General features: G+C 45.5%; 1 protein-coding gene across 1 annotated transcript in view; it reads right to left on the reverse strand.

Annotated features, from left to right (window-relative positions):
* Positions 1-308: 308 nt before the first annotated feature.
* Positions 309-13,571, reverse strand: part of PRR12 (proline rich 12) — a 46,072-nt gene continuing 32,809 nt past the window's right edge. The window contains exons 11-14 of the mRNA XM_081837551.1: positions 11,988-12,085; positions 11,260-11,388; positions 5,528-5,623; positions 309-3,598 (exon numbers count right to left, since the gene is read on the reverse strand). Coding sequence (XP_081693677.1) covers positions 3,458-3,598; positions 5,528-5,623; positions 11,260-11,388; positions 11,988-12,085 — 464 coding nt within the window. The 3' untranslated portion in view covers positions 309-3,457. The remainder of the gene's footprint in view (positions 3,599-5,527; positions 5,624-11,259; positions 11,389-11,987; positions 12,086-13,571) is intronic.

A 13,571-nucleotide genomic window follows, 5' to 3' on the forward strand; every position in this document is an offset into this window, starting at 1 on the left:
CTTAGATTGCTTTATTTACGCCAGAGGTGGTGCGTTCATTCGGCAGACACCGAACCAAAATGGGGGACCTCAGTGGGGGACAAACCTTTAGGACATGGGAAATATTTGGCCCTCCAGATGTTGCTGAACTAAAACTCTCAACTGCACTAAGGAGTTGTAGTTCAGCAACATCTGGGTGGCTCTGGCAGCACCTGGTCTAGAATTAGGAAGCCAGGTCTCCTGGGTGTCTCTCACTGTCCAAACTGCTCACTGCAAATGAACTCTCCCCTGCCACCCCAAAAACAAGGAATAAAGCTGTACAGCAGGCATTTGATTTTTGCAAAGAAAAGTGTTTTTTGTCATTTTGTTTGTGTACACAGTATACAATGTGAGTTTTACATATTGAGAGAAAAAAACGTCTCAGACACTAATAATAAACAATAAAAATATATAGGAACATCCAATAATACAGAACACAAATCCCATTATCTCAGAACAATACCCTTGAGGCGCGAACAAGATACACAGAAATACACATCGTAAAAAAGGGGGCCTTCCAAGATCCAAATTTGGGGCGGGTGGGGGAGGAGGAGAAGTCTTTTCGTCACAGGAAGCTGTGGGGTGTGTTTGTGTGTGTGTGCACACACACATTCTTAAACAACTCTGAGCTGGGCCCTTCCAATTCTGGTGCACAGGGTTTGGGCTGCTTGGCCCCTCCATCCAGGGGGCAAACGCCTTAGCAAAATTTTGCATGAAATTGATGGTGCAAGTCTCATTCCAGGAGGTATCGAGGTTCTGAATGCCCCTCGAAAACAAACCACGTGTATGTCCCCCCATCCCTTCGTTTCCCAAACCCCATGTTCAACTTACTAACCCCACCTCCACACACAGGTTCAAGCTACAGTCCTTCGCCTCTAAGGCCCAACAGCTATCAGTAAACCGGGTTTGCAAGGGGGAAAGCTGTTAAAAACTAAATTGCAAGCTTTTAAAATATCCAAAAGGTAGCCAGTCAACCCTCTTCCCCCCTTTAAAAACACTCCATTTTGAGTGGAGCTCATGTACACCAAGTTCCACCCCCCTCCATGCACTCTCACAATCACACTTGCCAACCTCTACTCATCCACAATAAATAATTAAAAAGGGTAGGATCCAGGGAGATGTGGAGAGTTGTGTGTATATATAAGGGACCCTGATCTAACACAGCCAGATGGGCCCCCAACACATTTCTGTGCTGTCCAGAAACTTAACTGAAGAAGCTCTGCTGGGGCAATGGATGGACCAACCCCTCTTCTGAGGTGGGATCTGTTTTCTCCTCCACCCTAGAGTACCTTTTTGCACTTCCTCCATGGGAAGTGTGTGGGAACCATGATTAAAAAAACAACAACCGGTGGGTGGGTGCTTTCAGCACCGCTTGCAATGCTGGAATATGCAGCTGCCCCATATGGGGATCAAACCTGCAACCTTTTGACGGTAGAGAAAAGCAAAGAAGAAACAAAAACAGAACCGCGGGGAGACCGGGCTGGTACAGAGAAATCAGAAGTAGTCTCGGGGAGTGGGAATGAGGTAGACGTTGGTTTGGGGGTGGGTGGGAATCTGATCTAGCAGGGGAATCTACGTGGAGATGTGAGATGGATCTGGGAGGTCACTAGGAAAACCCAAAGGAGAAAACACGCCGAGGTGGAAACTGGTTAACTGGCTGGGCTATGGGTGATATATGAGAGAGGCTGGCTGAATGACCGGGCTGGGCTGCGAGCAGAAAGTGTGTGAAACAGGGCAAGGACCTAATTGTCTATCTAAAGAGAGTTTATTTTAGCATTTCAGCTCAGGGTTAGAGAGGGACCTTTGCTTAGGAGGCTGCGGGGTGGGGGGGACACAGAATCTCCCTTCCCCCTCAATAACAACAACAACAATAATGGTGATTAAAAATAATAATAATAACGACCTCCTAATGAAAAGTTTCAGTCCAAACCAAATAACGTCACAGCTACAGGTGAGGAAAGAGAGAGAGAGAGAGAGAAACTCCTGCGTATCGTTAAGTTCAAGTTAGTCAAATACAATATGATACATAGACTTTTTATCCTATACAGTATATACAGCTGAGGGGAGGGATGGGGAGCAGAATCCTGCCTTGTCAAACACCACGAGGAAGGGGGTGGAAGGGAATTATCCTTTCCTCAAAGGAGCTCAGTTCTAAGAAAAGCACAGAGGGACATAACTACAGCCTAGTGCACCCCTTTCCGTGATCCGTGTGAGGGCCAGTTGAGAAAGTCTGAACAGTCTTTTTTAAAAAATGGAGGAAAGTGGTAGGGATGGGAAGGAGAGAGATTTAGGGAGCCTTGATACAGACAGGTTGCTATGGGTGTCGCTATGCCCCCCATTTATGGTTACCTATTCAGAAGGGTTATGGGTGGAGAGATGCTCCACACGTCCCAAAGAGCTAGAACCCCAAACTCAGCGGGCAAAAAGAAAAGAAGGGGGGAGAGTGGCTCGTGGCAGGTCCACCAGCAGCAATCGCCCCCACGAAAATGTCTGAGTGAAGAAGGAAGGTGCTCCAGAGACAGCCTGCGGGAGTGGGTTGGGGGGTGGCTCTTTGCAACCGTTTGGTTGGGAAGGGAGCAACTTGGCAATAAATATTCCTGTTGGAAGCAATGACAGAGGCAACCGCTGTGAGTGTGTGAGTGGAGTGCCTCTCCCCAGCCTCAACTCAAAGCAACAGTTTATTTGGCAGAGATGGGATGAGAGTTGTCTACGGGCAGGGAGAGGAAGTGGGGTCTCATTGCCTGGTCAGGCTGTGGGTAAAAGGATCTGGGCACTGCGTTAAGGGTGGCCAAATACACCCCCTGCCACACACACACTCGGCTTTCCCTAGGGAGAAGTTCCTAATGGACAAGATGCAGGATGGTACCCTGGACCCTCTTGTATGTGTTTATTCACGCTGCCCGCCAAAACACACGCGTCCCCATTCCCACCCCGTCACCCCGATGAAACCCACGGCTCCTGGATCCCATCCCCACAAGCTCCAGATCCCGGCACCAACACTCCTCTGACCTTCCTATGGGGGTCCTCCTACTCTCAGTCCCCCCCAGAGCAGGGGGCGAGGCTGCTCCAATTAGACATTTATACATTTATATATAAATAATATTTCTCTGTACAGCCAGGGCAAAGGGGAAAGGGGGCTGTCCAGCCATCCGCTCGTTTTGATGAGAACCCTCCTCAACGTGTGCTCTCTGCCATCACAAACCTCCCGCGCACCCCACCACCAAAAATAAAAATAAAGAGGCGCATCCCAGTTCCTGATTTTTTAAAAAAGAAAAGAAAACCTGAAAAGGGAAGGGGTGGTGGTGGTGGTGGTAAGCTGAGTCTGAACTCGTTGCCTGTGATGGTACCCCTCGACCTTCCTCTCCCCACTTCCTGCTCTGGCTCTGCAGAGGGGCGGGCGTTAGGTGGCCCCTCCCGGGGCGTGGCTCTGGCGGCTGCGTCACGCACATTTGCTCTGTGCCTGAGTCAGCAACTCGCTGAAGGAGTCAAACAGTTTCTCCAGCCACGGCTGGTTGCGCATGCACTGCTGCACCACTTCTTCCTGGCCCAGGTCCTCATCCTGACCCTCAATCGCCGTTGTCTGCAGAAGGAGAGCCCCACCCGCCCCCCAAGAGAAGGACAAAACGTTAGCTAAGAGGCTTCATTACGCGCACACATGTGGTCAGCACGGGACTCACGGGGCTTATGAAAACAAACGGATTCCGCAACCAGGCAAACCAAATTCTGCAACCCGAAGAAAGCGAAGTTGCTTTTGGTGTGTTTATAAAAATATTTATATAGCGCTGTGTCGTAAAAACTTAGCACAGTGGTTTACAGCACCATAAAAACATAGTCAAGCAATAAAGTCATAAACAAGTTAGAAGCAAAAGGAAGTTGAAAGCAAAGATCAAGAGATCGTTGTGTGCTCTTGATTGTCTGCATAGGCTTGGGGGAATAGAAAAGTTTTCAGCAAGCACTGAAAAGCTGGTATGGAAGGCCCCGTATGAGTTAAGCACCTTCATGCCATTCCCCACTCCCCACGCCCCTCAATAATTTCATAGAATCATAGAATTGTAGAGTTGGAAGGGTCCCTGAGGATCCTCTACTTTAACCCCCTACAATGCACAAGTTCATTCTTGATTTGTTAGATACAGGAGTAGTACAAATGTAATGCAAACCACCCGTGGCAGATCCCTCTAGCCACTGGAAATCCTATCCTACCACCTCCCTGGCTTTTTAGATTTTACTAGGCCATGATCACAAAGTTACAAGGATATATTTGCAACAACAGGGACAATCAACTTTCCCCCCCTAAATATAGTAGCTGAATTCTGAACCCAATTCCAGGTTTTGCACCTCTATGATCTGCACACCCTGCAGTATATATACATCACCCTCAGTATAAGAGTGAAAGCTCAAAGTTCTACCATAAGGACTGAGGAGACATCTCACAGTATCACCAACCATACTGTTGTCAACTCACACTGTTATGGGTTAAGACAATGGGGAATTTTTTTTGGCATTCAACTAGGTTGTCTTCAAGTAGAACCACTGAAATTAATGGAACTACAGTGGTGCCCCGCAAGACGAATGCCTCACAAAACGGAAAAGTCGCTAGACGAAAGAGTTTTCCGTTTTGGAGGTGCTTCGCAAAACGAATTTCCTATGGGCTTGCTTCGCAAGACGAAAATGTCTTGCGAGTTCCTGTGGGGTTTTTTTCCTTTCCCCCCTTTTTTCTAAGCCTCTAAGCCGCTAAGCCGCTTATCCGCTAAGCCGCTAATCAGTCAATGGCTTGCTTCGCAAGACGAAAAAACCGCTAGACGAAGAGACTCGCGGAACGGATTCTTTTCGTCTTGCGAGGCACCACTGTAATTTAGCCATGTTCGTTAACTTCAATGGGTCTAACTCTGAGTAAACTTTAACTGAATACCATGGATAAGTCAGTAGAGTATAAGACTCTTAATTTCAGGATTGTGGGTTTGAGTTCCACTTTGGGCAAAAAGTGTCCACTGCAGGGGGTTGGGAAAAATGACCTTCTGGGTCTCTTCCAACTCCACAGTTCTATGATTCTACATTGCAATGGGAACATGGAAGAATGCACCCCACCAAACAGCTCCATGAGTTTGACTGAGCCTTGCAATTTGATCTCTTTCTCCTCAATGCAAGGGACACCCTGCCCCTAAGAAGGCTAGCATAAACAAGGTATTCCAGAAAGCCCAGCTGCCACAAAAATCAATTTTTTAAAAAATTAAGAAACAAGCTTCCAGTCGCCTTGGTTGGCCATTTCCCCCCAAGAGCACCTGTCTCCCAGAGAATGCAGCAGCGTCTCTGTGCAACAACCTCCAGAATTATTTGTGCAATGACGTGTTTTCATTGTGCCAAATAAGCACAAGACAGAGGAGTTTGTGCGGCCTGGATTTCACCTCAGACCTGCCCACTCCTCACTTCTTTACGGGGGGGGGGGGGAGTTCTATCCGTAGAAAAAAGGGATCCCAGGTGACGGATGTAAAATGATACGGTTCTTACTCACCTCATCCTTACAACGCAGAAATGTGTGGTACTTGTAGTGGTGAAGGGAATGGTACAGAGTGTAGAAAAAGGACTTCTCCACCTCCACACTGAATTCCTGTCAGCAATAAGGGTGAAGAAATAACAGGGAGAAATCACTTACAAGAAATCACAGCCCACTGTCCACAAGCTCCTCCATTTCGCCTACCTGAAGTGCCTCAGAATCATACCGTTCCCTCCCTAAATGTTTCACAATAATCAATAAGTCCGCCTGCCTTTGCTCATTACTATCTCTTCCCTCGCAGCCATGTCTTCCCCTTTTGCCTCTGCAAAGTTAATTTCTCCCTCCTGTTGTTATGGCATCTTCACCTCAGCGCCCGGAACTTCCTGCAGCGGTAAGTCAATGCAGTGCCCTCCGATTGCTGTAGGACTCCAACACCCATCAGCCACAGCCAGCGTGGCCAATCGTCAGGGATGATGGGAACTGGAGTCCCAGCAACTTTTTGAAGGGCTACCCCTCAGCCCAGAGGTTGCCAACCCATGATGCCTGCAAAGGCCTTCACTGGCCCCCTCTGGAAGGGACCCCAGACTCTGAGCTGTCTTAGAAAAGGAAAATCTCGAGCCCTCCAAGAAAGAAAGCTATGTTGCAAAATGTGCAAGTACCCCCCTTTTTTAATAACAATTTATTAATTTTCCAAAAATAACAATACGGGGAAAAACAGAAAAAAATCATAACCAAATTAAACCATAAATTTTCAGTCGACTTCCCTCCACTTCCCCTCTTGGTTCCATTATAATATACTTGTTTAAGCAAGACCATAAAACCTTATATACTTAACAATCCAATTTTAAAACCCTCTTCATCTTATTACAAGTGACTTTTAAAAGTTACACTGATGTAAAAATCTGTACACAAAGCTTAAAAAATATGCATTGAACAATTGCCCTTTTTTGTAGTAATTTGTCCTGCATAGTTCAGTAATTTATTTTGCCAATCTTCTTCTATATTTTTTTCTTTATGTTCTTTGGCCAAGCTTCTTCCTTCTATAGGGGCTGGCTGGTCTTGGCCTGGCATCTAGTCTTGCATATCGGAACAAAGTCTTTCGTTCGAACAATCCATCGAGTCCTGTACATCTCAATATAATAACTTTGTGTGTTTTTTAAATGTGCAAGTACCCTAATCAGTTTATGTGAAATTAGCCAGCCTGCCTTTCAGAGTCATTAGCCAATGAATGAAGTTAAGAGCTGTGATTGATAACTGAGCAGCTTGGACGACAGGCAAGAGGAATTCCTGGGGTCCTAAAGAGCTTCTATTCCCGCCCTGCCACCCTCCCTCCCCACCTTTAAGTGCAATTTTCTTGCTTCTCTCCTATTTTCTAGTAGTCCTTACTAGTAGCCCTTTCTTTTTACCTAGCAACCAGGATACATCTTTCCTGTGGTGGGTTCGTCTGAGATCATGCATTCCCTAGAAGTTGTTTTCTGAAAATACTACTTAACCGTAAGTGCAGCTATTAAAGAATCCCATCTCCCTTTAAATTCCCCTCTCCTGGCACACACCACAGATCATAATCTGCTCCAAGGCTGACTTCTTCCCCTCTTCTGCGATCTTGTTGCTCCCTCCCTACGATGGAAACGGCCTTCTTGTCTCTATGCCGAGCCGCCCACCACCCTTCCAGAACACCTTCCCTCCCACAAGGCCTGTTCTGAACTTCTTAACCCTCTCTTATCCTTGACAGCTGCTGTTGCTTCATTGAATTTCACCTTCTTTTCCTACTGTTGCACATTTTTCTTAAGACTGCATGCTTCCCATGCAAAAAAGAAAAAAAATGGCAAATGCAAAACGTGAAATATTGACAGAGTGGCTCAGGTGTGTCTCCTGCTGTGCAGGTACTCCTTAAAAATTCCTTGTATGGTTAACTTACAATACAAGGGCACACAGGTGTACTTCATAAGTAAGTCTCTCTGTTTTTAATGCAGCTTACTGCCAGGTAAGGGGTGCTGGTGGCGCTGTGGGTTAAACCACAGAGCCTAGGGCTTGCCAATCAGAAGGTCAGTGGTTTGAATCCCTGCCATGGGGTGAGCTCCCGTTGCTCGGTCCCTGCTCCTGCCAACCTAGCAGTTCGAAAGCACCTCAAAGTGCAAGTAGATAAATAGGTACCACTCTGGCGGGAAGGTAAACGGCGTTTACGTACGCTGCTCTGGTTCGCCAAAAGCAGCTTAGTCATGCTGGCCACATGCTGTACGCTGGCTCCCTCGGCCAATAAAGTGAGATGAGCGCTGCAACTCCAGAGTCAGCCACGACTGAACCTAATGGTCAGGGGTCCCTTTACCTTTACTGCCAGGTAAGCAGGTGCTGGATAGCAGTCTAGGCTTTGTTTTAAGGTTTTGTGCCTTTAACAGCTGTACCTCCACAATCAGGCCTACCAGGACATGGCTGACTCCCCACTAGGGGTGGGAAACAGCAGCGGTGACAATATTGTGTTATGTCACACACCCCTTGGCAGCCATGTTGCAATACTCCATGGCAGCCGTTTTGTGACTGGCACCCACAGCAATCACACAAGATTAGGAATGTGCCTACTGGTCCAAAAAGGCTGGTGATAGCTGCCTTAGCTTACAGATAGTCAATATTCAAGATTCTCCACCTCCCTAACCCTGACAGAGGCCTGAAATGAGTAGAATGACAAGGGATTTAAATAGCAGAACTCAAAGGTGGTTTCATAGGATGTTTCAGACTGGAGTGGGGGGTGACATCAAATTTCCTTTGGAACTATCTCCTGTTACTTATTGGGAAGCATCTGCTGAGGACTTTCCTCTTTCAACAAAACTTTCAAGCAGTTGTTTTTTTACTTCAGTTTGTATCTGTACTGGATTTCAAACTGCTTCTATTTATGCAATTGGGGCAACAGTTCTTACATATGCAATTGCTTTATACATATTTTCATTGTACTGTGAAATTGCCTTGAGATGCTTCATAAGAAGAGATTAATGAATTTAACTGATAATAATATTCAAACCCCTCCCAACTTTTCCAAAATGAAACAATTCCCTGTAAGTGGAAAGGCAGTAGGGGTGAACTAGAATCCTGTTTCCCTAATTAGTTCTTTTACCTGCATGGAATTTTCTTATGAAGGGAAATATTCCAACAATATGATCTCTGCCTGCCATCTGAAGTGGTGCAATCCAGCTTATCCTCTTCCATGTGTCCATCAGGCCCATGCTTCCTAACTCACCGCCCTTTATTCCCCTCTCCTGGCACACACCAGAAGATCATAATCTGCTCCAAGGCTGCCTTCTTCCCCTCTTCTGCGATCTTGTTGCTCCCTCCCTACGATGGAAACGGCCTTCTTGTCTCTATGCCGAGCCGCCCACCACCCTTCCAGAACACCTTCCCTCCCACAAGGCCTGTTCTGAACTTCTTAACCCTCTCTTATCCTTGACAGCTGCTGTTGCTTCATTGAATTTCACCTTCTTTTCCTTCCTTTGCCCATTTTTCTTAAGACTGCATGCTTCCCATGCAAAAAAGAATAAAGAAAAAAAATGAGAGCTTTCCCACAGACTTCTGGTTGGTGATGGTGAGAACAGGACTGATCAGGCAGCCTTTTTTAGGTTCTTATGATCATACTACTTTTGCAGGCAGCAAAGAGCAGAAAACGACAACAGCAGCAAGAGACCCAAAAGACATTCTTGTGGCCGAAACCAAGAACGAGAACGGTGAGGAAGAACTATATTCAAGTTTGCAAAAACCCCTTATTTATTTTTCAAAACTGAAAGTGGTGAGTTCTGAACATATGCTCCCTTGAGGATGTTTTAATTCCTCAGAGCCGGAAATAAGAGATACAGACTAAATGATAAATTCCTTAGAGTTCTGTGGTTTGAAGATGCAGTGCTCAACGGTTCTCATTTCCAAAATAAAAATATAATTATGTTTTAACACACTGTGGGTTCCTGGTGTGTAATCAAAATAGCATATTTTAGAAATTTTCATGCCTCTTTTCTTCCAAATACAAGCACTGCAGCACAGGATGTGGATGCTATTAATTTTGTTAACACAGTCTGGTTGCATCCAAGAAAAAGAGTGGTATGAAGAGGGAGGGTTTTGTCTGCTCCTTAGTTTGGAGTGAGCTCCCCTGGGTACATTACGCAGGGGAGAAATGGCTGCAGAATTTCCCCTAAAATATGTACACTGAACCAGAACGGTGCACTCACTTTTGTGCACATGCAGGTACAGAGGAAAACAGACTTAGCCCTTTTGTCCATCCCTAGACTGAGATGCATGCCATGCTCTGAATTTTTACGGCACAAAGGCATGAGGAACTAGAGATCCCACCATCATCACTGCTTGCTGGTTAGAAGAAGGGAGTCTCCTGTAGCCTGGGTAGCTGAAGACTTGCATGCTGATGGTTTAAAAAGCCATCGTGGTGGAATTGCTGATGGAAGGCAAGCCATCACACTGTCAGCTTTGCTGAGCTGTGCACCGCCGGAGTGGGGTGAAGAAATAACAACAGGTCTTTGGGATGGACTTTGTACTTCACACCTCTGTGCTCCACTACAGACCTGACCCGCTTGTATAAAACAAAGGCCTCCTTTGGGAGATGGGCGACATAAAAAGTTCTGTTAAAATGTTAAGTTGGCGTTCCAGAGTGTGCACTGTCCGGGCACAGAACCTCTTTTGGGGCACTCCTTGCCCAACTGGCTTTCTTGATTAAGTGAGAAAGAAAAGTCAACACTCTCCATTTCCATTTTGTTCACTGATGGGAGCGTAGGGCCCTCTCATTTGCTAAAATGGGAGGTTTTATCTCCCTCCCCTCAATTCCATTTAGGGCCTTTAGGGATTGTGCTTCTGCACTTCCTGGTTTCCCTCTTTTGTCTCTTGCATAAGCCACTGCACGGTTTCCATTCAGAGTTTTCTGTCCATGCTTTCAGACACAGGAAGGAAGAGCGACTGATGTGAGATTGCACTCCAAGCACTGGGCAACTGCGTTTTTGGGAGGGTGCTGAAAAATCTTCATTAGACATCCCTAGCACTCTACATAACAGAACTACCATACCCAAGTAACAGGAGAGCAAGAGAGCTGGGGAGGGAAATAAAGAGAAGGAGAGGCAGACAGAGACCATGGCATGGCTTTAAACAGCGTCAATATTCTCTTCTCTTGGATAAATATTTGAACTGTTAAAACTTTTCTTGGAAGTTATAATTCTATTACAATTAATCTAATTCTATTATTAATTCTAATTCTATTATTCTAGAGGAAACAGACCACAACCCCCTGGCTTAATGTTTTGTCTGAACCAGGGATAATGACTTGTTCCACTCCCAACAAACCACAATTTGTAGCCTAGGTTTGCTCCTTACGTACTACTTGTGATTTGCTAGGAGTGACATGAACCACGTTCCCTGGTTTGGGCCTAACGTTAAGCCAGTAGTCGTAGTTTGCCTCCTGCAAGCTGGGAGGAGCAGAGTGATTCATTCGGGCACAGTAAGCTATGGTTTACATTTTACCATGGCACGCAAACGTGGCCAATATGCTGCAGTTGGTAGAGATTCAGACTAGGAGTGGGGAAAGCCAGGTTCACTTCCTCGTTCAGCTATGAAGCTGTCGCTGGGTGACCTTGAGTCTACCTCACAGGGCTGAGAGGATGAAACAGGAAGAGAGGGACTCTCTCTCCCACTCAAAAAAACAGCATCTAGAACCGTACTCAGTGTTGTTCAGTTTGCTGCAGGTCCTTGATTCCATCTTGGCTCCCACCTACCTGCTGTTTGGATACATTCTTCTTGAGTTTGTTGAGTGTTTTGCGGTTGTAAGGTTCGCCCCCTAGGCGCAACTTGACTGTGGTGTCGCACGTCTCGGTGTGGAGTTGGGGGAACGTGTGGAGAGCCTCCTGGATGACGGACAAAAATATTCACTGTGAGACAGCAGATTTCACCTAACCTGTGGCTGTCAGACTGACCTCCTGTGTCAAAAAGGGCTAGAGGTAGTTTATGTGGTATAGTGCTAAAAATGTAATTAGGAACTATGAGCCTCTGTATCGAGTAAGATACCAATATAACATAAAAGTATTTCAGGCCATGTTGCTAAATGAAAAGTCTGGTGTCGTTATTTTCACGTTTTATTTCTTTATTTTAAATTTTTATGAAGCTTAGTAATGCTGATTGAGGATTAACAAATGCTGATTATACACAGATATTCCCTGACTTTACTTCGTTTGCACTCCTAAGGGGTCAATGACAACTTTATAAGCTCCTCAATGGCACTGATGAACTCAGAAATTTGGGGAACCCTCACCTAAGCCATGGTGGCACGACAAATCTTCCGGCCTTCACTCTCTCATGGTTGTTGTGAAGGTAAATTGGAAGGAAGTATCCAAGACAGGCCTTAGCAATAGAGAAAACTACATATCTAAAATAGGCATTTCTACATAAGGCTATCTCAGGCAGGGTGTGGGGAGTTAAACATTTTCCACTTGCCCCATTTCCATACCTGTAGCGACGGATTAAGAGATACTCTCTTCAGCACCTTTTTCTTGTGATCGTTCAATATTCCATCAATCTTTCGCATGGGCGGAAGATAAAGTTCATCTGGGGGAGGATTGACAAAAGAGATTTTAAGCATCACACACAGTGTCCTTGGTGGGTATTTCATTGGTCAGTTTTGGCCCCCAGTTATGGAGCACTCCTTGCGGAAGCTTGCCTGACACCCACACTGTGTTCTTTCCAGCATCCAAGACTTTTCTAACCTCCCAGGGCTTTAAAAACCATGTTTTGGTTGGTGTTTCCTTAAAGCAAATGAATCATCTCAATGCGTAGCTCTTGTAGTTTTCCTCGCTGCTCTTAGGTCACGTTTTTAACTCCTATGATTTATATGACCCTTTGCCCAAAGATGGTGACTACAACTCACATCAGCCCCAGCCAGGACATGCTTGGCAAAGGCCAATTTATATTTTAATTTGGTTGCAGCTTTGTAAATCAGGATGGGGAGGTAGTGGCTTGGATTTCAAATTTATTGTGGGCTCTTATCATACACTGGTAAAAAATGCAAGAAGGGCCTTTACACCCGCCAGAACTCGGCTCTGCCCTCGCCGGCCCTGGAAGGAACCTTTAAAAAAGTTCCATACGCTCAGAGACTTTGCGCCTGTTCATTGGGGGAGATAGGAAGCCCAGAGCACTTGTACTTTAGATGTCCCTTTTATGAAGAGGCACATAGTAAGACCATTGATCCCCAAATGGTGAGGCTCGCTGACCTCCCGGAAAAGCAAAAATTTGACCTTTTCCTGTTAGGTAAAGATCAGAAGACGACCCTGTTGGTTGCCAGATTCTGTAGGCGCAGACCATCTCCTGACTCAAGCTAGTTCGTTAAGAAAATCCCCAAACTCGGTTCCATGGATGACTCTGGGTCAGCTCCCTGCAGTAGTTTATCTTAAAGTTTTAAGTGTCTATATGCTTATCGCATTTATAAATTTTAAATTTATTGTTGTACATTGTTTTAATTGTTTGTTTTCCTTCTGTGACTGTATCCCCAAGTGTGTTATATAAGCTGGTCTCCGACTGTAATAAATTATCTATCTCTACACTGGTATATTTTAAAATGTTACTGTAGTTTTCACTAAGTAATTTTTCTAGGCCCTTAACAAGTATCGAACACAAACAAACCTGTGACTAAAGCCAGAAATGTCTAGCATTTTGCACTAAGGGGATCCAATTTTCTGCAGCCAGAATTCTGCGGAGAAGGGGAAGTCACAGGAAAATATTTAAAATGCCGCATTTGCTTTCTGATGGTGCGAGAACTCCTGGGCAGGATCTGAATTCCTTGAAAGGAGCTGCTTGTGCTACACATTAATAAGAGAATCATTTCACTTTAAGGAAAACGCCAACCCTTTTCAACTGTCTCTTCTTGTGTTCTGGTATTTAGTGTTTTGATTTCTCTGAGAAGCTGTGGCAACATATCTCTCATTTCCAGCCTCAGAGAAGCATAAGGCTTTAACCTGCAAGAGGTCAAAGCTGTGATTAAACTGTGCAACAGCTTTGGATTGAAGCACAGGCCTGGTAGCCAGAGGCGACATGGAAA

Source organism: Podarcis erhardii, assembly GCF_964252035.2.
Source record: "Podarcis erhardii genome assembly, chromosome: 13".
Taxonomy (NCBI): domain Eukaryota; kingdom Metazoa; phylum Chordata; class Lepidosauria; order Squamata; family Lacertidae; genus Podarcis; species Podarcis erhardii.